The following is a 26,943-nucleotide window of genomic DNA, read 5'->3' as shown; positions in this document are numbered from 1 at the left end:
AATCTGCAAACAAGTGAATGTTTTCTCCTTTCCGGGTCATAAAGAACTCCAGTTGGGAAGAACACGTTGACTGCTCATATTCTAAAAGCATGCTTCTCGTTTGGTTTGGTGGAAACGCGCATTGGATTTTGTGTGTTTCCCCTGGAATTCCAAAGGGAACTATTGACCCCTCCCCCCGGAAAAACACTTAAGCCCGCCCGAGCGAGTCATTAAATCTTGATGGTCACTTTCCACTTTACGCAGCTGCAGCCGCCATCATCTGTCAGGAGTGATGCGCTAAGTTGTTCGGAGACCCTCTCAGCATATGCCCCGCTGTATTTAAAGCTTCCATTAGACAGCACCGCACCGTAATTAAGAATGCATATGCCAACACAAACGTGAAGGATGAATCCAAAACACTCAAAATGTCAGTGTCAGAGTATGCGATTGGTGTGCGCTCAAGATAAAGAAAAGACGTGTTTGTTTTTTCGTAATGACTTGGAATTAAAGTGTGAATGTTTTGTGATGAGTTTGAGACACAAAAGGAAAAGCGAGCTTCTCCTCTGCTCCCACACATCTCCTAATTAACTGCGCAATGCTGAGTGAATCATTTTGACGCACACATTTTGTTCATTAAAACACAGCTAATATGTCACGGGATCCGTCTGGGAAAATAAACTTCATCACCCGGAGACTCGCGAGAGGAAAGAGAAGCGAGCATCTGCCTCTCGCGTCGTGATGAAGCAGTTCATAAATAAATAGGACCTCCATATGTCGGCGAGCCGGAGAGCTAGGACTCATTTCGGCGGTTAACACACTACGGGGATATTGATGATATCGTCACTGAGGATCATTTACGGCAGGGAGACAGAAGATGCTCAGTGGTGACCAACGGGTTGGAAGGAAGAGCCACACCCACGTTTCTGGGAAATCAAGCCCGTGGATGTCGCTTTTGCGTTGAATGTCGTCGGTTTCTGGCCTGGCCTGGAGAAGCCACAGTTTATCTGGCAAAAACCAATAAGTTCCCCCTCTGACCTCTATTCTGCTTCCATTTATGAGGTCGCAACTAATCATTGTTCCCAAGCGAGAGCCGGAGTCCCCCGCCAATACGGCCCACCTCTCTCCCTTTACCCCCTCCTCATTTTCCCCGGCCAGCGGCAACACAGATGCGACGTCCCACGAGCGGTCCAGTCGGCCTTTCCGCTCAGGCAATTTCATGGACTGAATGCCTCCGATTGCCACTTCTGGATTCATGCTCATTTGTGGCGTCTGAGAGCAGAGAGTGGGCAAGAAAATGCATCCTTCCAACTTGGTTTTCTGTTTCCCCCTTCTCCGCTCCCTGGAAAGCGGTAATTGTGGTGTCACATGTGACGGAGGGGCTGACAGGGTCGTTAGCCGGGAGGACGTTCTTCACACTTTCAATACAAAAGCGATCAATGCATTTCAGCTCCATATGTGCAATATGAGCAGCAAGGAGGCGGACTTCTCCTTCATTTCTTGGCCAGCCGAACCCCTCCTACAGGATTTGAGGGGAACTGCAGTTCCTTCAGCTTAGTTGTAGCACGCCGTGATAGCCACACTGAATAGTTAAAGAAGTGACGCTATTCCTCTTGACTGTCGGTGTCACAGATCTTTTTGGTCTCACTCACCTCTGCGGCAAAAGTAGCTTTCACTCCTCCTCTCACCCGTGGAAGCTCCAATCAGAGAGACTCGCACGTGAGCAGCGACACTTCGCCTTGAGCCGTTGTTGATGTTTAATATTTCATTTTGACAACTCTCCCCCCCCCACCCCCCAGCCAGCCAGCGTTTAGCGGCTCGAGTCGCGTTCCCCTCCGCTAGCACCGCGGCGGTGACTAAAATCACGTCGAATTTCCTGGAAATGCGCCTCGCCGTGAGCTACTTGCCTGGGTGAGATCCTCCGTTCTCTTTATTTATTTGATGTCAGGGAGTGGCAACATCCCATAATGGAAAAATAATGTCTTCCAGCTGGGAAAATGCACTCAAGTTTGTTGGCCGGGTGAACACCAGGAGATCGCCCTGACTGCAGTGATGCTGGAGGTTCCCTCACATGGCATAATGATGCCAACAAAATGGCGGAAATGGCACACAATTAGAATTGGTTGCCCATTTGCCAATTTCAGGTGGAAAACAACAACTTGATGAAAATTACTGGTAGACTGAGCATCATGTCCATGTTTAGAAAAGGTAAGGTAGGGAAGATTATTATTGTCAAGGTGACGTGCATGTTAAATCTCACTTTGGCAATTTGGGTTATTAGCTGCCAAGCTCAAAACGCCCCACTGTTGGCTTCCCGAATTAGTTAAGGGAGATGAGCGCAAGAAAAAAGTTGTGCGCATATATTCAAACAAACGGAGCCCAAGTTGCAGCCAGCGGCGGCAAAGCAGAGATGAAAGCGAGCTGATCACAAGAAAATTAAACGGCACTGAAGCTTGTAAACAAATATTCCGACACCGCGCGACACAATGGCGGAGACGTCTGGTGCCGCTGTTGTGTGAAATAGGCCGGCTCTGTGCAGAATGGCTTTTCACGTATGACGGGAGCGGGGGGGAAAAAGGAGCACTCGCATAAAAGGGGACCAACAAATCCCGAGTGCCTATTTGTGAATGGCTAACAATACAAAAGAAAGGTTTAAAGTTACACATGCGAGTGAGTAGCATACATGGATGGACAATGTGTGCACAGCACAAATCCACAACAGTCCCTTGTTGGCATGGCAACAGGACCACCAGTATCCATGTGGGGAGTCAGAGTATTTTTAATGGCATGTACAAAGAAATAACGTACTGTAATTGGTAGAGGACTGAAATAATTTGTTTTTAAATGACGGTTTCCAGAGAGCACACGTGCCGCTGGACTCGTCTCAACTTTAGTTTTCCTTCAAAACTGCATTTTTATTTTGTGGCTTTGGACATATTTGTGTCTAATATCCGGATGTAGGCATTATTAAACAAACCAGGGGCGTCACTAGGTCTATTTGGAGGGGGGGGCTGAAGGTTCCCTAAAAACGTCTCAATCCCCTTTGCAATTATTTGGTAGTATTTGTCTAAGTTTTATTGTATGAGTGGATAAGCAGGTTAATTGCCATGGAGTGGAAAAGCATTTAATGGTGTGCCTGTCACTGTACATCCCTGGCAAAGATAGGTACAGATACATTATTTGGAGGAAGTCATTTTCTGCCTCATGAAGTGCAATTGGATCATTTCAGAGGACCACTGATGCTCTCGAGAGTGATGTCATCACCAGTCAATGACCAATAACATTGTGGTCATTGATGTTTTTTTGTTTAATTGATTGTTTAATAAGAAACGGTTGGGCCACGCTCAACGAAACTGTTCCCCATCTGTCACAACTTCATCACGTCACGTGATGAACACTTAATTCCATGATGTTATGTTCATGATGAATGAAAAAGATGAATTATGGCCACAAGACAAAGTGTACATCTCCTTTGCATCCAAATCAATCGCATTGTAGATTTGACGCAGAGAAGCAAGATTTTTTCCTCGACTATCGACCTCGACCACCTGGCCCGTGAACCCCGTTGCTCTGCGGCTGTGCTGTTTAATTACAATGTGTGGATTACAATTCCGACAGATGCTCCTTTAATTAAAACCGTCAGTTAAAGGTCGCAGTTGAAAGCGAGACAGAGATTAATAATAGGCATCGCTTAGAAACCGAGATCCAAATCAATACGTCTTTCGGAAGATTCCGTGGGTATCAAATAAGGAGCTAATCGTAGCATTGTCTGAATGAGCTGGCAGCTTTTCGGACTTATTTGCATTCATTGACTGTTTTCCTTCAAAGTGAAAGGGAGGAGGCGCCGGGGGTCTTGTCACAACTTCATCGCCATGATCGACCCCCCAGCCTTGCGATATGACGACTGCATCTGCCGTTCTCCAGGCGCTGTGCCAAGCAAAAAAGCCCCCCAAAAATAAATAAAGTGGTAACAGAGTGCACTCCAGCGTGCTTTGTAACAGGTGTGTGTTTACGCTAGTGTGTGTGCGCGTGCGTGTGCTAATCACTCCAAATAGGATATCGGGGAGGAAACACTCCCAATCTGATGGCGCAAAGTGTGCGATGTGATGCAACCTGCAAGCGGATTGCTTGAGCCAAGGCAGATTGGAATGTGAAACTTCCATCAAATGTTTCCGCAACCACATGCCCACGACTCTAAGTCCTTCCTAACCCCCCGACGTGGCCAAAGTGCACGCGAGAGGGCGTGAGCGCGCACGTGGGCGGCCTCCCCTCGTCTTATCTCGCTCCGGCAGGCCACTCTGCTGACACGCATGCCAAAGAGCCCCCCTCGTTCTCATTCATGGCTTCGCGCGTCTTCGGAAAATGTCATCGCCAGGGGAAGGGAAGGGAAGGGAAGGGGAGGCGGGCGAGGAGGGGCGGCAGAGCGCAAAACACACAAACTCCAAAGTGCTTCGGGCTTGAAGTCCCGCACAGCTGCCAGTTACCTCGACGGGGTTTCGTTATCTCTTCGGCAACGTTGTCCCACCGCCGGCGCAGACGCCGGACACATCAACAGCTACTGTAGAACAAATGGGTCCATTACTCATGTGCTATAGTAGGTTCCCCTCCTTATCCTCGTTTCTGTCTGTTGGAATCTTGTAATGCAATCCCTCAACGGGCATTTTTGTACATATTAACTATGTTCAGTTCGGAAACCACCCCACCTGAGGAAGAATAACCAATCAGGGACCGAAGGCCTGACCGATGAGGTGTCAATCATTTGCCGCGCACTCACACCCCCGCAGCCTCGCAGTGACCTGTTAGCTCGGGTTTCAGGAGCTTTGCTATAGCTATATTGGAATATCGACCTTTGGAACATGACAAAATAAATAAATACATTAAATTGCCCATCCCTCGCTTGCTAACACTTGGGCATAAGACTAACAAAATGAAGCACAACGACAGGAAGCTGAGGGTTCAGAAGCGACGTGGAATGAGCAACATTTCAACTCGAGAGGTAAACTTATCATCTCTGTTCCATTTTAATTGGTTGTATATTCCTAAAGATGAAACTTCAACCCAACAACATTTGGGTGTTATAATAACACTGTTATTAATAAGTCGTGCTACCGACATAGCAGCCATGGCGAACGTTGGCTTGTTTACATGGCTGAATGGGTCTGAAAAGTATTATCTCCTCCAACTAACGCGTCAATGTTCGATGTTAAATGCTCGTCCGCTAGATTGTCGAAGGTACAATTCACCTGTGTATTTACTTGCTCTCATCAATTCAACGGAAAGATTTCATACTAAGTCAATTGAGACGAGATCATCATGATTTCAATATATATATACTTTTTGGGGGGGCTCTTTCTTTGGTCGTGCGCTGTGAGAGTTGATTGTAATGTAATGATTGTAATTATCACGTAAGTGCACGCCCCCATCTGCCTGGAAATGCACAAAACCTGCATCATGGGGAGCCGGTGATCAGAGTCAAGAGGAATCTATTTCCGTCCACGAATCATCTCTGGTCATTTACACGCTTATTCCAGCACGGTATCCATCCGCCGCTGTCCAAGCGGCATTCCGTCCATTAGCGTCGGGCGGCGGCTGACAGCTCGGCAGGACGGCAACAGGCAGCTACGAGTGGAGGCCATCCTAAATAATGAGCGCCATCCAGTGCGGGACGTGCGGTGCCTCATAACGGGCGGAAAGGCAGGGGAACAAAAACAAAGAGGTCCACTCACATGTAAAAACAAACTGTGATTTAGCCTTTCTTGAGTTTTACGTTTTGCATGCAGGGTCTGACTAAGACACAAATTGACCCTCAAAGCACATAAACCCAAACTACTAATGACAAAATGTGCTCGTGAAACTACCTCTATGTTCACTTTTTGAACGAGAGACATGCACGCGGCCCTGGATAAACAGAATATTATTACTACATCGTTTTACGGTTGTCATGGCGCCGTCCTTGCAGCCTCTTTTCTACTAGATTGAAACAGAATCCGTTTGTGTCAGCGATTTCACTTGACGGACAGTTACATTAACATTTGTGTGTGTGTGTGTGTGTGTGTGTCTGTCTGTTTCGACGCTTCGTGCATAAAGAAACATTTGAAATGTCAAAAGTTTTACATGTGATTTTCTAAGAGCTAATCAATGGTTAAAGCTGTGCCCATTTTGTCCAGTGTGTCAACAGATGGAGATTCACACTAGCGCCAATCGGCCGAACACGCGTTTGAATAACGATCAAAACAAAATGGCAGCGCATGTAAAGTGGGAGTCATTGAGAAGCGGCGTGTTGGGTGCAAATCATAACGCCAGCTGCGCAACTCGACGAGTTCACTCAGGGCAGCCGTTGCAGTGGGCCGGTTGCTTGCCCCGCTTTAAGCAAACAATAAATATGAAATGACTTGTGGACAACACTTTTGTGCTCGTCTTTAAGCAGCCGACGCCGACTGACCGGTTTTCATCAAAGCTCGGGCCTCCGACAGGAGCAAATGAAGCAGGTTTACTGGCTTTTTGCTGCACTCTTTGTATTAGTGTCCATTAGATATTGATTGGTCAGTCAGTGTGAGAAGAGAAAATCAAGAGGTACTTGGAATAAATGCGATGAGGTTCCTTAAATTGCTTTGTCGTGGAAAAGTTGAGAGGGAAAAAAAACATCCAGACTCCAGTGGGAAAAGCCAAGTAAACAAGACGTGTCACTTTAAATTAGGAGCAAAACGGGAAAGTTTCTTCAGCGTATGCGATCTGTGATGATCTATGATCTAATATTTCAAGGGACAGTTATTTCATTGACGTTTGTGTGAAAAAGCTAGTCTTTTTTTAAATAAAGGTTTTAAAGGTATGCCCTAGCCGACGTTGATCTGTGGAGGCCGAGACGCACCTTTTTGTCCACTTAAACTAAAAGTTAAATCCCGAATGGACATAATATATGTTAACCAGTCTTGAGTTTCAGTGACTGAGGCAAAACATTTCTGCTGCAAATGTTGGCAGCTTTGGACTGAAGAAAAAAGAAAATGTGTGTGGGTTGGAATTGGAATTCAAAACATATCAATCAAGAAAATGAATGCCGGAATCTCCCCAAACAATGTCCTTGACAGCAGTAGTACAGCATTATAGTCCTGCCGGTTGGGAAGGATGGCTTTTATAGCACCCATTATTTTCACAGGGCTAAAGGAGTGACATCAAATATTTAATAGGTGTCTGATGTCACTTCATGTCTGCTTGAAAGAGAAAGTTGAGAGCTGCAGGAGAGAAAATAGTGGGGGGGGAACATGGTGGTGCAATGTATTTATTTGTGATTGAATCGTATCAATCTAAGGAAATATTGTATTTTAAATTTATTTTTTCCTCGACTTAAACATGAGGTACGCGCGCTGTATGGCAGCATTGAACTCACCTCGCAATAAGCAGCACTTTTGCAAATATTGAACAATTTAAAAAACCAAAAGGAGGCTTCGAGCTGTTTAATGCCACTCCCACACACCTCCTGCATGGAGAAACTAGTCGCATGCATTTTGGCCCATTCCTCCACACAAGCAGTCTTCAAATCTTGAAGGTTCTGTGGTCTACTTTTATGGGCCTTGAGCTCAGTTCTTTCCATAGATTTTCGATTGGGTTCAAGTCAGGTGATTGGCTGGGCCATTCTCGCAGCTTTATTTTCTTTTTCTTTGAAATGAATTGAGAGTTTCCTCGGCAGGATGTTTTGGATGATTATCCTGCTGAAATGTCCACGCTCGTTTCATTTGCTGAAAAGCAGCCCCACACCATCATGTTCCCACTTCACTGTTTTTGGGTGATGTTCAGTGCCATTTCTCCTCCAAACTTGGTGTGCATTATGCCATCCAAAGAGTTCAATTTTGCTCTCATTAGACCAGACTATACTTTCCAAGTATTTAACTGGCTTGTCCAAATGTTGTTCAGCAAACATTAACCGAGCTTTGACATGCTTTTTTTTCAGCAATGGGTTCTTGCGTGATGAGTGTGCATAACTCAGTTTTCCTTGTGACAACGGTACCTGCTAATTTGAAGCTCTCCGTAGGTGGTCATTGCCTCTTGAAAAACTCTATCATTCTTTGCACTCGTCTTGTCAGAAATCTTGCGAGGAGCACCTGATCGAGGCAAATTTATGGGGGTATGATTGGCTTTCCACTTACGTATTATGGCCCCAACCATGCTCACTGGAACATTCAGAAGCTTCGATATGCGCCTGTAACCAATGCCATTGTTACATTTTGCAACAATTGCTTTGCGATGGTCTTGAGACAGCTCTCTGCTCTTACCTATCATGAGATGTGTCTCGACTCACACGTTGGCAATGAGACCTTTTTGGAGGCCATCAATTAGGACTTTCCATGCCTTTTTGCACCTCCCTTTCTTCATGTGTTCAATACTTTTTCCCTGCGTCATTTCACATTTCTACACACAACTTAATTTCTGAGCTTATTTGTTGTACTTTCTTTGTATGTATTGATTACTTGGGTTGTTCCCAACATCTGGTGAAACCTCCATGTCAATAGCTTTGGAAATATATTTAATGAGAAAAATGCTGACTTGTTAAATACTTATTTCAGCCACTGTGTGTGCGTGTGTGTGTGTGTGTGTGTGTGTGAATATATATATATATATATATATATATATATATATATATATATATATATATATATATATATATACACACACAATATAACAGTGAAAGGTTTAAGGGTGTTGAATACTTTCCGTACCCACTGTATATAACACAACCCTTTAAGCATCTGATATTTGAACACAAAAGGTGAAGTAACACATTTAGACATTCAATATAACTGTAATCAGTCATGTGTTCTTTATCATTTGCGAGGAGCTGAGACGTCTACACTGTACAGACATCCATGTACAGTAATGTATAGCCGTCTGTCTGTCTTATACTGTCCCCAGGTGGCCAAGGCGAGCAGCAGCATAATGGCCAGTCAATTCATTAACTGTATGATTTTATAAAGCAAAATATTTTCGAGTGCTAGTTTGCCCATTAAATAAAGCATTACAAAATGTTGATTTGGGATGGAGGAACGAATTAAAGGCGTTTTCATTCATTTAAATGGGAAAGGATGATTTTTGAGTTGCGAGCATGGACATGAAACAAATTAAACTCGTATCTCAAGGCACCACTGTGTATCTCTTCTTTACGTCCATTATTTAAAAAATGTAAAAAAAAAGACAGTGAGGATGGCTCGGAAAAATTGCTCCTTGCGAAGTCTATTGTCCGTTGTTTCGCACGCACGCACCTAACTTCTCCATAATTCAAAAGAAGGACTTAGGGCATCTCAGAGCAGCTGCAAATTTAATGGCGCTCTTTGGCTGCACTCGCACATGTGGAGAGTCACACAAGCCAACCACAGGCGAGATGCGACACCAGCACCAAAGGCACTCTGGCCTCCGCAGACCATCGGGCAAAAGAACTTGAAATTCCAAACCTCGGCTTTGATACAAAAGTGCAGAAGAAGAGTTGAGTTGTTGATGCTTTGGCGAGTCCGTCGCCTGGATGTGCTAATCTCTGCTGCCTGCAGGGAACGCTGTCCCAATGGGAGTTTTGCAACTGTGTGGCAGTGAAGCGTGCAGTTCACTGCGGTGTTGTTAGCCTTTAAGCAATGGATATCGGAACACAAACAGTGCAGCAACACATGTAAACAGAACAATACTCACAGGCATATATTTTTTACGTTCTGCGATAAACGACAAATCTTACCGGCATACTGAGGAGGTGAGCCTCTAGTACAGTACTTTGATTGTCTGTCTTATACTGCCCCCATGTGGCCAAGATGCACACCCCTCAATGAACATCATACTGTGCATTGAATGAGAAAGTGTAACATAAAATGTTTCAATTCTAATTCGACTATAATTGCCGTCTGATTTGTATCAAGTATAATATAGAGTGTGCGACTGGGTGGTGACCAGTTCAGGGTGTACCCCGGCTCTCGCCCGATGATAGCTGGCCTCGGCTCCAGCATGCCCGCGACCCTAGTGAGGATAAGCGGTACGGAGAATGGATGGATGGATAATATAGAAAGCTATTTTGTCTCATTAGAAACATTAGAAAACTGTTTTGTTGGGGGTTTTTTTTGGAGGAGGCTGGAATGGATTAATGACATTTCCATTCATTTCAACAGGGAGAGATGATTTGAGATCTGCATCTTTGCACATTATATACTTTGTTGTTTAGCTTTCATTATTTAAATTGTTCTTTGTATCTTTTATATTCTTCGCATAAGTGGCGTGAGGTAGCAAAGTAAGAATTTCATTGATCAATGGTACCGTTGTGTTTTACAGTGCATTTGACAAGCGTGTTCAAGGAACGAATTCAACCGGCATCTCAAGGCACCACTGTATTTTGCGAAAATAAAGTGGCAAATGTGAGCTCTCAATCAGAGTGTTCGAACTGTGACAGTAGAAATAAAGAAACCAAAAAATGGCAATGAAATGTTTGGCTTGCTGTGGCTGCAAATAGCAGGACTCATGGCTTCCCATTGTACTCCGGACGAGCCATCACATTTGAACTTTGGTCTAGCTGCGTTTTCCACGGAGAGTCGGCCTGGTGGCCACGGCTTTAATGCATCGCTGTAGCCATCAGCCATAGCGCGCCACTCTTTGCGTAGCTAAAGTTCCGCCAGGGGAATAAATAAGTTCACAGACAGGACAGCAGACATTTTGGCTGCAACATGAAAAGTGCACCTTTTACTTTGTAGCATTGCTTACTTCATGCTGGCAAATGACAGATTGCACTTTGCATAAGGAGTGTTTGGACTTTTATCTGTGCTCCCCGGCGGAGAGAATCCAAAGGCCTGATATACGCTACTTGAAAGCATATAATGAGATGGTTTTAGGTTATTACGCAATGCCACTATCCTGCCTGGGATTGGTAGACAGGACACTCACGACATCCTACGAAGTACTGGAACAGTCCAGAAAACCCTGCAATAGCCTTCTGGATGCTGCATCAGGTTTATTTAGGGAGTGATGACAGACATTCTCAGTGAAAGGAACCAATAACATTAGCTTAACAAATCAGGTGCCTGCCCAAGCGAGCCAAGTGATTAAAAACAACAACAGGAAATCAGTCCTGTTATTAACTAATCAGAGGTCTCTTTATCACATAGCTGTGGGAAAGCAACAACACAGGGTGTGGAGCGGGGGGGTGGAATTAAAAAAAAAAAAGCGAATCAACCTGTTTCTATGCATGCATAAGCACAACAATCTGGGTAAATAATTATTCAGAATGTTTGTGAATGCTGATTACAAGCCTCCCCTGGTTGTGCGTAATGAGCGTGAGACATTGGCTCATCAAATATGGATGAAATGAATGTTGACGCTTTCCACCGTGGCACTCAATCACGGCCGCAGTCAACGAAAGGTGAGCGGTGCTTACGGGGAGGCGGGCAAACAGCGGCTTAGAACTTGCTTGGGAAGAAGTGAGTCGTGTGCAATAGAAGGACTGAATGGGGATGTACATTATGTTTATCTCGGGCTCACAAACAGTCCTAATAAAATTGCGCATTCAGGCGGAAAGAAACCAAAGGATTTCAAGTAACAGCACTGAGAAGCCAATTTGAATTAACCCTCAATCCATACTTGATCTTTACTTGTCTTCAAAATGCTTGATGAGTGTCAGGCCAAGGTTCACAATCAAAGACAGGGAGTCCAAAGGGAGATAAGTTTTTAGCCCGGAACAAGGCGTGATCTAATTCAGTCTGAGAACAAGTTGCCAAATTGATGGCGATGTGGGAAATAAGACTTGAGAGCAAGCCGATCGTTTCCATGCTTCCTTCTAAACTACTTGGGAGCAACATCAATGGAAAAAGCCTAAGCTCAAGATTTGTGAGTTCACTTTAGTTGAGTAGGCATTACATGTGCTTGCAAATCACAGCCCAGCGCATTTTATACACCGAGGAATAAGAATCCTGTTCATCAGGATATGTGTGATCGTAATATTTCCAGCCTGTTGAACGACACAACTGGAACTCCACCAAACTAAGAACCAAAAAAAAACCAAGAGGCGCACGGCAGTGCTTTTGGGGCTTGGCATGGCCTTCACGTCCAGACAACTAATTTGCTCTAACATTTGAGCAAAAAGGTCAAGACAAGTTTATGAATAGTGATGGAGGAAGTCGTCTTGGAGGCATCTGAAGGTGTCCAGGTTAGAGTTATCTGCAGTCTCTAAGCCTAGAAATGACTTCTTTACCTTTTCCTGTTTGACTGAATTGCTTGATAGCCTGCACAGATTTTAGTGCAAAGACAGTGGTCAAGAACTACAACTGGATCCGTACAATTTGGGATCTAAAAATCTCTGAGGAGGTCTCAGATGGGGAAAGTTGTGGAGAGAATAAAGCTTTTGGGCAACTGCTGAACAAGTCTGCCTCATTTCTGATTACTCATCAGAGGAGTAGTGACAGTGGAGAGCTGAGAAAAACAATGTTGGGAGGTGGGGGTCTGTCCGCGGGGTAAAAATAGATGGTTCAGCATTTATTTTTCTCAGAAATGTCTGCTTTTGTTGATCCTGAACTCACAGAGAGGACGGAGTACACATCAGGTTGACCTTGAAATGAGCTAATGCATGACAATTACAGAAAACAAAGCTGAGCTTGTGCACTTTTAAAACGGAGCGAATGTCCCCAGCAGTTCGGAACCAAGCTGGGAGAGTTTGACTTGTTTAACCACAATTCAATGTATTGTTGCAGGAGCAAATGACGTGCGATACTCTGATAAACATTTATTTTTCTTGAGCAAAGAAAAAGTGTGAGACTGTCAGATAAGGCCATCGGCACGTGGGCGGGTGTGGGCTACGGTAAGGTGGCATTTCCCTCAACCTTTTGGCTCCACAGCCAGACAGACGGCGAAGGGACAGGCGGGAGGATGCGCTTTTTTCAGCCAGCACAATCTACCCCCTGTGTCAAAGTCTAAGCTTTGCAGTCACTGGCATTTCATGGCATAATTGAATCGGAAAAAGGCTGCAGGTACACAAAGGGAACCGTCTAACACTCACAGACTGAGGGCCCCACCCGCCGCCACCCGACCCCCACCGTGTGCTTGTGCATGTAAAAAAAACAAAAAAAGGGAGCAAGCGTCTTCATACCGATTGCTTTGTCTGAACAAATCCCTTATGTGTTCATTAAGAACTGCTTAATTAAGACTAATTGATCAGAAGGATGTCAGTCATTCAATTGATTGTCTTACGAGTTTGACATTCAAATTTGGCCATTGTCGGTCATGTGACTACAGGTGTCACGAATGTTATTGTCCCCCAAAATTTGGCTTACAATGGTGATTATCTACATGAGCACAATGTTCCAGAAACAAAGAGAGTCTGAGTTAATACCACAACATGAGTGCATTTAATATATTCTCTGTTATCTCTTTTTGTTGCTTCCATGCCAAAATGTTGCAAATAGGTTTTGGCTTTATATGCTGTTTCTTTCGCACGACAAAATAAGCACAAAATCCATCATCTATTCCGGGTGATCCTAAACAATCTCATTTAACTACAGGGCCGTCTCTATCTGTAATCCTGTATCTTCAGCCAACATCAAGCCATTTTCTCTACAGAGAGAGGAGGATGACGGCAGGGCAATGATGAACTGCTTACTGTCCTTCCCTGAGGACGGGATTAGATTGGAGGTCTGATTACTGAGGCAGAAAAGATCATTAGCCTCGATCAGATTGATTAAGATCAGCTTGGCTAGGCCGTAACATCCCTCAGCCTAACATGAAATCAGACAAGCTGACCAGGGTCACATTTAATCTGTCGTCGTCCAATCGTATGAGAGCGAGTCTGCCCACACTCTGTCCAATCATCAGGTGAAGCAGGGAGCAAATTCAAAATGGCCTCCGTGTTTTACCGCTTTTTAAAATGCCTGAATCCCAATCAGTCACTTTTGAATCATTGCATAAACGAGCTGAAACGTCCAACGACTTGGATAAGCAATGCAGACAGCACCATGGCTACCAAGTAGGCGGGTAGGTCACGAGACAAATCTCCAAGCGACCGCGGTGCGCTTTTCAAGTGTCGAATAACAAGAGAGTCTTCTTCTTTTCGTTTGGCCTTGTCACCACATCGCGTCCTCTTTTTTCATGTCTCCTGCATCCTCCTCTCCAACACCAACTGCCCTCATGTCTTCCCTCACAGCATCCATCAACCTTCTCTTTGCTCTTCCTCTCGCTCGCTTGCCTGGCAGCTCCATCCTCATCATCCTTCGATCAATATACTCACTCTCTCTCCTCTGGACGTGTCCAAACCATCCGAGTCTGCTCTCTCTCACTTTTTCTCCAAAACATCCTTGGCCGTCCCTCTGATGAGCTCATTTCTAATTTTATCCAACCTGGTCACTCCTAGAGAGAACATCGACATCTTAATTTCCGCCACCTCCAGCTTTGCTTCCTGTTGTTTCTTCTGTGCCACTGTCTCTAATCCGTACATCATGGCTAGCCTAACCACTGTCTTGTAAACTCTGCCCTTCATCCTAGCAGAGACTCTTCTGTCACATAACACACCTGACACCTTCCGTCACCCGTTCCAACCCGCTTGGACTCGTTTCTTCACTTCCTGACCACACTCACCATTGCTCTGGACGGTTGACCCCAAGTGTTTCAAGTCCTCCACCCTTGCTCTCTCTTCTCCCTGTAGCCTCTCATTCATGCATATATATTCTGTCTTCCTTTGACTAATCTTCAGCCCTCTCCTTTCCAGTGCAGGTCTCCACCTTTCTAACTGTTCCTCCACCTGCTTTCACTGCAGATCACAATGTCATCTGCGAACATCATGGTCCAGTCTTAACCTCATCTGTCAGCCTATCCATCACCACTTCAAACCGGAAAGGACTTAGGGCTGATCCCTGATGCAGTCCCACTTAAACTTAAACTCCTCTGTCACACCTACAGCACGCTTCACCACTGTTCCGCTGCCCTCGTACATGTCCTGTATTATTCTAACATTCTAACTCTGCCACTCCAGACTTGCGCATGCAGTACCACACACAGTTCCTCTCTGGGTACTCTGTCATAGGCTTTCTCTAGATCTACAAAGACACAATGTAGCTCCTTCTGACCTAGTCTGTACTTCTCCATCAACACCCTCAAGGCAAATAATGCATGTGTGGTACTATTTCTAGGCATGAAACTATACTGTTGCTCGCAAATACTCACTTCTTGTCCTGAGTCTAGCCTCCACGACTCTTTCCCATAACTTCAGTGTGTGGCTCATCAACTTTATTCCTCTATAGTTCCCGCAGCTCTGCGCATCACGTTTGTTCTTAAAAATGGGCACCAGCACACTTTTCCTCCATTCCTCAGCCATCTTCTCACTCGCTAGAATTCTGTTGAACAAGTGAGTATGGGGTGTTTAAATATTGAGACTATACATCATATATGAGGAGCCAAAGAAGGAAGTAGGGGCTGCATGCTTGGACACAGATGGTGGCGCACATTTTGTTTGCCAATGAAAAGGAGTCAGTGTCGCAGGAACATCATCAATCCGCGAGGCACCGTGTTCAAGCACTTTGCAGAAACATCCCCGGGCCTCTGTACCTCGGCATCATCGATATCACAGCACCTTTCCAACGCACGGTCAGTCAATTAGCCCAAGAGGGTCAGAGGGAAACCCCTAAAAATAGAGATGAAGCATGGGACCGTAGGCCAATTAATTGCATCGCTTTCATAAGCACCGCTTGCTCTGAAAATAAACTGGATGAGTCCTGGAGTCAAATGTATTTACCTTTACAGTATCAACTTTCCATCTGGGAATTGTAAAAGATGTTTACTTCTCCGGTCGGGTGTTTTCTTTTAGCGTGGAGTCCAAAAATCCCAATCACTACTGAGCGAGTTCGAGACACCACATTTCATACAAAGCAAATGAACTTCACCACCAATGACAGTTTTTTTTTCCCGAATGCCATGAAAGTTATGTAGTGTTCTGAAAGGATGCTTTACATGAGACACTTCTACAGTTTATGACTCAATATGTCTTCAACAAACAGACTAAAATGTAACTGGCGTAGCACTCCAAACTTAACGTTGGACGAACACACAATACCTACTACTACAAGCTGTCTTGAACTCCAGCTGACACAAACACTGGCACACACATACGAGCAGACAATGTTATAACAACCATGTATTTTTTCGCATCAGAGCTAACTCAGAAAACGTCAACTCCAAGTCCTGAATTTTACACGTAGTACCGAGCAGCATTCAAATAACAACAAGCAAATTGCACATGTACTGTATATTAAAAAAAACAACTCGTGCCAGGATAGAGGAAAGGCTTATTTATGACCATTGGACAGGTAATCAATCAACTGCGACTCAACGGGAAACATATGCACATTTAATCAACGACTCGCCATTCAAGCGCAGGGAAAAGATATTGTCGACGTGACCGTGCTGTTTGGGAGACAGGAAAGACAAGCAACCCAAACCGGAGTCCATTGCCAAGAAACCTACGAGTTATAGGCTAGTAAAACAAAATTAGGAGTAAATCCTGTTCAAAAGGACAAGGAAAGAAAAAACGTAACAGAAATAACAGTGGTGACTGGGGAGTTGGTGCTGGTGTCAGAAACAGTCCGTTTTGGCCCCCTGGAAGTCACTTCACACCGCAGTCCAGCGTGACAATGCACAGAGCTTTAGCAAGCATCCAGCATCAGCATCTACTGTACGACATGAGCAAGGAAGGCAGTGTCGGCCTCACCTTCGATGGCGAACTCCTCAGCTTCAGGGACGAATCCAAAACGGGAGCAGGGAGAAGAAGAAAAAACAAAGGACACATTAGTTTCGTGTTTTACGGGGGTTAAAGTGCAAAACATGCAAATGAGAACTTCCCTTCCAAGTGAACAGACCTGAATGTCTTTTGGAATGTTGCTCTAATTTCATTTAAATTATGCTACTTCTTCAAATTGGCCCCTCTTGAAACAAGCTTGAAGGGCCACAAAATGTTAAGTACAGATCATTTCAAGGTTGACTGAAGGTTACTTGGCAGACCTTGCCTCGAAACATGTTTGTTTGCCATGCAGGAATTCCACGACACACCTATGCCGCTTTATTCCGCTGACAGTGGGAGTTGTCTTTACCACCCATTACTTTTATCCTGGAGGTATTTGCCATTAGAATGGATCCCGCTTTGCCTGAGGTTTGAAGCTCTGCTAAGGATGCGTGAGGAATATATGCCACACGAAATGTGGGTTCACCGCTGTTCCAAAGACTCCGAGCAACCACTTGAAATGGAAGCAACAGAACGCCATTATTTCTACTTGTTCTGCTCAAGACCTTTTTTCCAAACTAATCCTCGCCTAGTGGACTTTGGCTAAATGCTTCAAAGCGGACCTATTCGTAAAGAATGACACTTCGAGAAAAGCACCTGAATGTGTGTAACAGTGATGTGAAATAAAAGATGATTCATTAAAAGTGCAGGTGAAAATGGCATAAAAGGCCTTTTGATATCATTTTAGAGTTGTGAGAGAAGAGATGGACAAAATTACTTTTTTTTTTCAAACGGAAGCTTTGCCTTAACTTCACAGTCAAAAACTTTTTGTGAAAAGGTGATCTGTGAGCGACGACGGCCTTTGCGGATTTCACATTAAATCTCAACGACAAAGAAAAACCTGTGCCAGACAAATGGGCCTTTGCAGTTAAGACTTTCTCTTCCAGATAAAGGGAGAAAGAAAGAAATCAACTGACTGATTTGGATCAGTGCAACGCAGCAAAACCAGATGTGGGGTCAAAGGAAAACGATTGCACGGATGAGGCTGATATGAAGGCACTTTCTTCAACACGGAGGGATTCTCCACTAGAAATAGGTTCGATCATTGAACAATAGGGCATATTTCCGCCTTGTAAGATGTCTCAATATTGATCTTTTCCGTAACAATTTTCTATCTCTGCAGTAAACAATCAATGAAGTCGACATTGTTTAGGAGGTGAACTTAGTCTGGGGAGAACTTAGTCATATTTTGAAAGCATTAGTCGTAGACATGACGGCTGCAGGAAATGCAGTATGAATAGTTTCTGTTGTTGTTTTTAGGCTTTCGCTACAGCAAACAAAGTCATGCTCTCTTATTACAACCGTTTTTCTGCATTATTTTCTGAACGTGCTGATCAGCGGGGCTTGAACAATGCATGCAACAATAGCACCTTTGGGGAAGAGGATAGCGATAAAGGCCAGCATGCTGTTGACTCTCGCAGTTAACGCGGGTGTTATGATTAGGGCGCTTTGAAAAAAGAAAGAAAGAAAGAAAGAGAAAACACTTCAATTGTGTGTCAGGTGATTGATTGCAGGCAACAGGCTCATAATAGACGTGCTGGCATGCAGCCATGTGGAAAAAGACCAAGCTAGATTCAAGAAAATATTGAGGGAATATTTTCACTCAATGACATTAAGGCTTCATTTTTGCTGGATTTGCCCTCGGGTTGCAGACCGTAAACCAGATGGCAGCAAGTGTGCGTTTATCAGAAGAAAAGAAAAACAATACTTTTCTCTCATTTTTACTCTTGGATTACTAGGAATCACGGTGCACGACTGGTTAGAGTGTCCGCCTCACAGTTCTGACGACCCGGGTTCAATCCCCGGCCCCGCCTGTGTGGAGTTTGCATGTTCTCCCCGTGCCTGCGTGGGTTTTCTCCAGGCGCTCCGGTTTCCTCCCACAACCCAAAAACATGCGTGGTAGGTTGATTGAAGACTCTAAATTGCCCGTAGGTGTGAATGCGAGTGTGACTGGTTGTTTGTTTGTATGTGCCCTGCGATTGGCTGGCAACCAGTTGAGGGTGTACCCCGCCTCCTGCCCGAAGATAGCCGGGATAGGCTCCGGCACTCCCGTGACCCTTGTGAGGATAGGCGGCTCAGAAAATGGATGGATGGGTGGATGGATGGATGGATGCATTACTAGGAACCACCACCATGAGGTCAATGTGGGGTGATTGATCCTTCATCTGACCAAGAACCCTGATCGTTTTGACTCCTCTTTGAAATAAGAGGGCGATACAAGTTGCGGGTGAAGGTTCAACCAATCCATTTTTGATTTCTCAGCAGTATTAGCCATCATTTACTTCTTGTGAGCTTAACCTAATACACTAGTTGTACTCAGAATTATAAGACAAAATTAATTCTCCTCGTTATACATTTCGACAAATGCTATTCCTACATACTCTGTTTAAAGTGACCTACGAGCCCTCCTGGAATTTGACAAATTCATCAGAGGACAGGAGAGGGATAATGTTCTTCTGTTCTTTCCCCTTAAATCCTCTTTCAGAACTTCTACTAAACAAATTTGCTCCATTGGCTATCAGACAAAAACATTTGTGCACATTCCTTTTCTTGCTAGTAATGTGAGCATAAACTGCTGTGGATGAAGCACACAAGTGAATCTCCACCAAGCAAATGTTTATTGCTGTGCTCATTAGAAGATGACTAAAAGCCTGGAAAGCTGGGATTCAAAACACGTCCGTGTGGAATGTTGTGGACTGAAGGTCAAGAGAAGAGAGGGGCAGTCTGGCAGTTTACTGATGATAGCAGCACATTGGTATCGACACCCGGCACTCACTGGGGACAGCACATCTTATCTTTGCAAAGCTGGGGAAGACAGGCGAGATGGGCATATGGGGGAGATAAAACGGGAGGCGGCGAGAGTGGAGATATGAGAAGCAAGGCAGCAGCAACAGTCAGACACCTTGGCAAGACGACTTATCTCCCATCCAAGGGAAGAGGTGGCAAGGGAACGCCAAAACAAGGCTGTGCGCCGTAAGAAATGTCAAGACTCCGCAGAAGCTCGAGTTATTTTAGCCTAACTGCTGCTTAATGGGCCGGCGCAGGCAACAAACCGAAATGTCCAGACATTTCAAGGGCACCCTAATGGAGTTTCAAGCCACGTGGATTCCAGCCTGTGCCGCTTGTCATTAGAGCTGGGACACAGCGCCCAAGGTCAGGAGTAACAGTTTGGTGTCAAAAAAAGTAGCTTTGTCCTCGTCAAGATGCAAATCGGACATTTTTACAAGTGGTCCCATTTGCTTAATGTGTTCTAACAGATATGGGCTGGTAAAATAAACAGTCATTCACCCCTGGCTGGAAGGAAATGTGTTCTGATGGCCTCCAAGAAAGGCTTTTTAATGATCCATTGCAAGTCCGCTAATGATAATGTTATGCCCTGCATGCACACATTCATTTGTTGGATATTAGTTGAGCTGAGATCAACATGGCAAAATAGCTTATCGACATAAGTAGGGAGTATTGGAAAGATGTTGTTGTAAAAGGGACAGTATGCCGAGAACTACAAGCATCGAGATAGTCGCAATCCCTGGTAGCTGAAAAAGAAGGCTACCGCGGCCATCGTGTCACATTCAAATCAATCAAGATCAATAAAGTTCTTGCTCTGACATCAACAAAGAAGGCCTCAAACAAATCTGATTGAGTCCTGTTGCTCGGCACGGACACGTGTCGCGCAATTTCTTGTGAAGATAAGCCAACGAGAAGATAAACAAGCCCTTGGACAGAAGCAGGGGCAAAACAAACAATGATAATAAAAATGTAAAAAAAACCAGAAGGCCTGACAAATCTCCTGATCTCCCCTCGCTCTCTTCGCAGCTTTGTTGATTCGGTGCGTTTTTGGACCTCGAGTCATCTGTCGATGCCTCTCGTAAATTGCCTTCGTCGACACGGCCTTACAGGCTGCAGAACCGGCAAACAAAAGCCCTTTCACCTGGAATGAATTGAGAGAGAAGCGAAAGACTAAGGGGCAGATTTACTGACCGTTATTGACCATCTCCGATTGCGTTAGGATTGAGCTCGCCTGCCTCCTTGATACATCAGCGATTCTATTGTTGAGGACAATTATAAGAAGAGGAAGCTTTCTTTTCAGACACCTCGGGAGCAGACTTCAGGACAGAATTAAGGGAAACGTTGCACGCTCGTGGTATTGCAACTTTATCTACGGGAGTTTAGAAGCGACAAAGCCATTTTAAACAGTCCAAGCAGTCACTCATGCCAAATGACCCAAGGTCAATGGTTACTTTTACACTTTACACATTCACAGCAACATTTTTGAAGCGAACTACTTTCCAGAAGAGGCACACTTTCATCAGCGGTGTGGAATTATCTCTTGTGGGTGAGCTGCTGATGCTGTAATAACCAAGTAAGACGCTGTAAATGCTCACATCCCAGGTCTCTACTTGCAACACTATTAAGGGCGAGCACAGCTCATAACACCATGAGCGAATGCAGCACGCACTGATATAGAAGTGATTACAGATGCAGGATCAAGAGGAGCTAATGAGACTGCCTGAAAGGGGTCAGTGAGACGCTGCGGTGCTGAGCAGGTCAAGCGAGATTTGTATAATAGAACAGCACAGTCCAGGAAGGAAGTTAGTTTGATGAATTTGAGTAAAAAAAAATATATTAAAAAAAAAAAGTGAAACGTAAGACAGAATTATTGTTTTGTTTCATCATTGATTTGTTTTGCCAAAGTGTTTGGAGCCGATGTGTGCGAGAGAATACCTTTTGATTTTCCTCAGCAAAAATGAACTTCCCACCTCTGCACCAACAAAATAATACCATAACCAACACATAACCGTGTTGTTGTTCTTTTATGTCCAATAAATGTTCTGCACACTTTGTTTGCTTGTTGTGCAACCGCTGGGGTGGCTAGCAGTCGTCTGCAAAGCTTTTGACTTCCAACTAAGGGCTAAAGACAATTACTGAATTTGACAAAAGAGGCCTTAGGACATTGTTTTCATGTTTCTCCAACAGTGAGTGAAGGCACTCCGAGAGAGAAATCAAATAGTTTTGGAGTAACTTGGATTCTGTCTTTGGGTTGACAGTGTCAAAAGTTGACTGTGGCAGGGCTAAACACTGCGGTCGGTTCATTGCTGGGAAGAGAATGTATGAGAAAATCAATTCTACCTTTTTTGGGCTTCAACACAAGACCAGAATTCACGGAGGAACGAAGGAAGGAAGTGCGGCATGTCGGCCAATAGCGTGACAATGACACGCTGACCTTTTCGAGATGCGTCATCGCCGCAGAAGACGTGCTGGTGACAGTTTGCGTTCATGTCTTCGGAGCTGATTAGCCAAAAAAAAAAAAAAAAAAAGCAAACAGACACGCCGCTGACGACACACTTGTAGCAGCTACTGAGGCAACAAAAAAAAAAAGAAGAAATAAAAAGCAAGCAGACTCAGGAATACGATCCGGAACGCGAGCAGCCTGTCTTCCACAGCGTGCAGTGGCAAAACAGTATTGTCTGGTATACTTGACGTTGAACTTTATTGCTTGGGAATATAGTGCATTAGCACGATTAGCCCATTATTGTAAACTGGACTATGAGCTGTAAGTACATGAGGAACTTACTTACACTGCAAACACAAGGGGGGAGAAGAAAAAAAAAAAAACAGGTCATTATCTGGCAAGGGGCTAAAGTTTCTTTTAATAGAGATTATATGTATCCAAAACCACTTCTGACTTTTATATTTCAAGAGAAGAAGAAGTGGGTCATTTCCATTAAAGCCTTTGAAGCTCTTATCGTCAAATGTAATACATGGGGATGAAATGAGTAGCGCAGCGCAGGGAAACATACTTCTTATAATGCATTCTTTCAAATGTTGAATTAGTCTTCTTTTGAAATAACTAATATTGAACTCGATGCCAAAGCTGCGTACAGTACGCCATTGTTCATTTGGAGACAAAATGCAGCTTTTACTGGAAGGATGCGGACGGCACAATGTTTCTTTGGGTTCTGCTCCGCAATCTGATCCCAGAGTACAATCTGTGGATGCGGTCATTCCATTAAGGAGTCCACTCATCGATTACTAATCCCGTCACAGCAAATCCATTTAGGTTTTGCTTAAGAAACTAAGAATACAAATAAGCAAAGGTGCAACTCAGCACAAACTATTTTGAATGCAACTATTTTGCATATTCATCCATTTTTGGGGGGCTGAAAATGAAATCAATAGAGCTGTTGCCATTACCACTGGCTCCACCCTTTTTCTCTCGGATTTATGAACATAAAGCTGCAGGGTAGCATGTATTTTTATTTTTTTGGCTCCAAGCTGCCACATTTTCAACTTGTGCAGACTTCCCTCTGCTTTAATTATCACTCTCCGCTAACATGATCTTTTTCATGCTTTAGACTCAAAATGTGCATATTTAACATATTCTGATTCAGACGTACAAAACCAAATGAGGCTCGACTGCTCATGATAGAAAATCTTCCATGCTGGTGATTTGGTGCTAATACATAGACAATCAGAACAATCGCTCAGCATTCCACACAGTTTTGTTTTTTTTGTACCAATTCCTCTTAAGGAATGTTTGACTCCGGTGCGCATATTGTCATCAGCATACATCACAATGGTGCCTTGTAAACAGTTACTTTGCAGACAGATGAACGCTTTCTTCGCTTGTATCTGCCAATTAAAATCTGTCCATCTGCCACGCGGGATGACTGGTACTTTGTGTATTAAACATGCAGCATTGGGATGGGTACAGGCTTCGCATCACATCCCACACAGACAGCTGGGCATTGAGTATTGGATTCATGGACCAGATCCAATTCAGTTCTTCAAAGACGGCCACGTGAATTGTTTTTCAAAGGCTTCCACAGACCGCATTGATCTGAGAAGCGGGTGCTACGGCCACTAGCTAACACGAGCACACATTTTAAAAGGTCAGCGCAGAGATTGTGGTTTAGAGAAGAGGAGATGAGAGAAGGCATCGTCTTTGACCTAGATCGGCTGATGGGCTTCCAGCACACATGGTGGACAAATAAAGGCAGTTGGCAAATGTCCACAGCGTCTCTGGAGCCCAGACAGATAGCTTGTAATAAGCTGCTCTTGATGTAACGCAACGGGGTTATTGCTTTTGAGCATCCGCATCGGCGGCCCCGTGGAGTGACCTCCCCCGTGCGAAGGTCAAAGGCACGTAATGCGATTGATCGCGGTCTTATGGCACCCTTGCGACTGCATCATCGGGTGCCGTCCATCATTCACGGCGCTGCTCATCTGCTTAACGACAAACACCGAAAGCTAAACTCGCACCCTGTCGATAATGCATGAGCGTGCAACCACGTCAGCGCAGGGCCAAGGAGCTCCGACCGAGCGGAACAATCCCCCAATTAGCTCTGACCAAAGTCCAGCAAACACGACTGTCTGCACTGAACGGTGCATGGAACGTGCAAACTCACCCGGGAATCAGCCCAATCCATCCCATCCTTATCCTAGTCCAAACGCTGAAAGGGCAACTGCCAATAATATGCCGTTATTAGTTTTTGGTTCCACTCCACAAGTGTTTATTGTACTTTCATTAGCCGGGCTCCGTCATTCTAATTACACAGACATCTTTTGCAGAGGATAAAAGTTAATGAGCTTTTATGAAATAATGACGTGACCTTTTTATTTATTCATTTACACCGAAGCCTCCCTCGCCCTGTCTCCGCCTCCCTCCCTGTTTGGCGGAACGTCCCTGACATGGTCCAAACAGTTTGCACTGGCAAACTGCTGTTGAAATGCATGCAGAGTGCACAGCCTTGATAATCCACCCTACCCTTGTTCACTATAGCACTGGAGTCACATGGACTCTGTTCATTCAGGTTTGCGCTTGAGAACATCAAATGCTCCATCAAGGAATTATATTCACCAGGCACACTGCACAGTTCAAAAAAACTGCCTCAACACTGCAAATTGGGGCACAGATATGTTCTGAACCAGCTGAGGTTTTAAACATCAATTCCCTCCACACTTCTGGACACTAGCTTTGAGAAATAGATCTGTGATGGGAATGCATCACAGATCTGCTCCACAGGGCAGCGTTTAGCTTGGCGCCATACCGTGGGACGAGCGCTCGAGATGTACGCATTATGGACCTTTAGCAGCCATGTTTACATCTGGGGACCCCCCACACTGTTCTGATGCCTGTTGAACTGAGACATGACTTGCCCCCTTATGCGGATGCGGCAACGACTGCGTCGGCTTCGCAGCTTCTCAATGAGACAGCGGCCAGTGAAGCATAAGGAGCGAATACAGAATCCAAAGAGTCGGAACGAGGGCTATAACGACGCAGCTCCTTTTTCGGTCTTGTTCGCCAGAGTGAATGTGAAATGGGCTGTAGGCGTCATGCAAAGGGACAGTGTTCAGATGGGTCAGTGAGTCGCCAAATAGGACGGTTCCATGGGATGCGCAGCAGGGAGAAGCTGACACACATACAGAGAGGGAAAAGAAGATTATTGGACCAAATGCAGGAAGCGAAAAAGAACTTTGGATGCCCCTCCTTTTTCCCCCCACTGTACTGAAGACTTTCTACAAGGTGTGACAGTGCAAACATATGATAATGTCTAAATGCAAGAAGGACAATTTTAACTTTCAGGATTTTTTTGTATTTTTTTTATTTTTTATAAAAGATTCAACAGAGGTAATATGAATAGAAACATGCCTGCCTCAGAGTATGAATGAGACAAGAAAACATTTGGGTTTCCGCATTTCAGTCACTGATTTAGCGGGATCAAATGCTCCCTGCACGCCTGTCCGTGACACCAAATTTACCGGGGAACGCCGCCTTTGTTTTGACAGCCTGTGCTGACGGCGGGCGCTCCGGGAAGCGCGCGCCCCGCACCCCCTCCAATTTCTTAAAGTAGCGCCTCTGTGAGCGACGGACGTGTCACAGACTTCCACTGCAGTGAAAGTTGACTGGCAAGGAGCAAAAAAGGAAAGAGGGGCTCTGGAAGGGAAGGGACGTGACTGCTCTGTCACACAACAGGAAGCTTCACGTCCCGTATATGCAGGTCAGGAAGAGTCAAGTGTATCATGCGCTCATGTTTGAGCCACCGAAGCCAAACGCACATATGGTCACCTGCCTCGTGTAATATCCACGCTGAAGCCGAGTTCATACTTTCTATGCAGTAGCAGAAACAAACACAGGCTTCTGTGCCAGCAACAATCAGTAGAGTTTTTGCACACTGATTAGAAAATTGAACTCATTGTGTTTGTCTGTATTTGCTTGTTTATGCACGCATTTAGTTCCAGATTGTGTTGCAAGGAGAAGCGACAGTGTGTGTCGGCTGCCGCATTTTCATGACAGGCCTCTCAGAGCACTGAGGAGTCCAGACTGTGATTTCCACCTCAGTGATATTCTACCTGATTGCTGGCCCGCTCGCTTCCCTGCTGCCTGCCACCTGTGTGCTGTGATGCAACACACACACACAAATATTCACATGCCGCAAAAGCAGGCCATATCGCAGTAGTGACTTGGCTGCTGATAGACGGCGTAAACACTTTAGCGCTTATGTGTCAGGATGAGGGTTATCACGTTAGGTTTTGTTTTTCATGTCACAAATGTGTTGCAGATCGCGATTTTTCCCAGACTTAGTTCAACATTAAGACCCCAGTGGAAGAGGATAACAGGATAATGCCAAGGTTGATCCTCTGCTCGCGGCTTTGTGGGTGTGGGATTTGTGTGTTATTGTCACGAAAACGCATCGTAGTGGATTTAGTTTCGGCCGCTTCACAAGGACCAAATACCAGAGTAAAACATGGTGGTATCACAAGCACTGCAAGTATTAAGGAGAGTATTGTTCAGGAGGCTGAACAAGGCGGGACTTCCTCTGGGAGGCGGCCTGCAAACGCAGAGATGTGTCTGCTTTTTATTGATGCTTTTCGCACTGCAAAGCTAAAGAGAAGGTCCTCGCTCACTCGGTACTACAGCAAGAAAACTCGGCAATCCGTCCTCACCACTTGATATTGCACCAAGGCCTCAAGTCGGCATGCAGGATGCCACCAGGGAAGATAATCCGCTTCTCGTCTGCACGTTCCCGCGATTTGCTGCTTGAAGGGTAATGAGAGGGTCAGCTGTATAGTGATTTCATCTCACACCAGTCCCTCTTACGTCGTTATTGTTTGGGTGCATGATTGAGCCAGTCGCGGCCGAAATGAATTGACGCCCCTTTTCTTTTTCCTGAAAATGATCCGCATTGGTGTCCGGT

General features: G+C 44.9%; 1 protein-coding gene and 1 long non-coding RNA gene across 11 annotated transcripts in view; one reads left to right on the top strand and one right to left on the bottom strand.

Annotated features, from left to right (window-relative positions):
* Nucleotides 1-26,943, bottom strand: part of LOC133472831 (neurexin-2-like) — a 237,212-nt gene that overhangs the window by 171,504 nt on the left and 38,765 nt on the right. For all 10 annotated transcript variants that reach the window (XR_009786862.1, XM_061764247.1, XM_061764245.1 and 7 more), the window contains exon 3: nt 16,679-16,699. Coding sequence is in view for 9 of the 10 variants with exons in the window: in XM_061764247.1 (XP_061620231.1) it covers nt 16,679-16,699 (21 nt within the window). In the remaining variant the exon portion in view is untranslated. The remainder of the gene's footprint in view (nt 1-16,678; nt 16,700-26,943) is intronic.
* Nucleotides 1,363-4,661, top strand: LOC133472839 (uncharacterized). The gene is made up of 4 exons (XR_009786864.1): nt 1,363-1,695; nt 1,776-1,887; nt 1,966-2,184; nt 3,805-4,661. It is a non-coding gene; the product is annotated as an uncharacterized LOC133472839 (long non-coding RNA).

Source organism: Phyllopteryx taeniolatus, chromosome 23, assembly GCF_024500385.1.
Source record: "Phyllopteryx taeniolatus isolate TA_2022b chromosome 23, UOR_Ptae_1.2, whole genome shotgun sequence".
Classification (NCBI taxonomy): Eukaryota; Metazoa; Chordata; class Actinopteri; order Syngnathiformes; family Syngnathidae; genus Phyllopteryx; species Phyllopteryx taeniolatus.
This window is presented reverse-complemented; position numbering and strand designations above follow the sequence as displayed.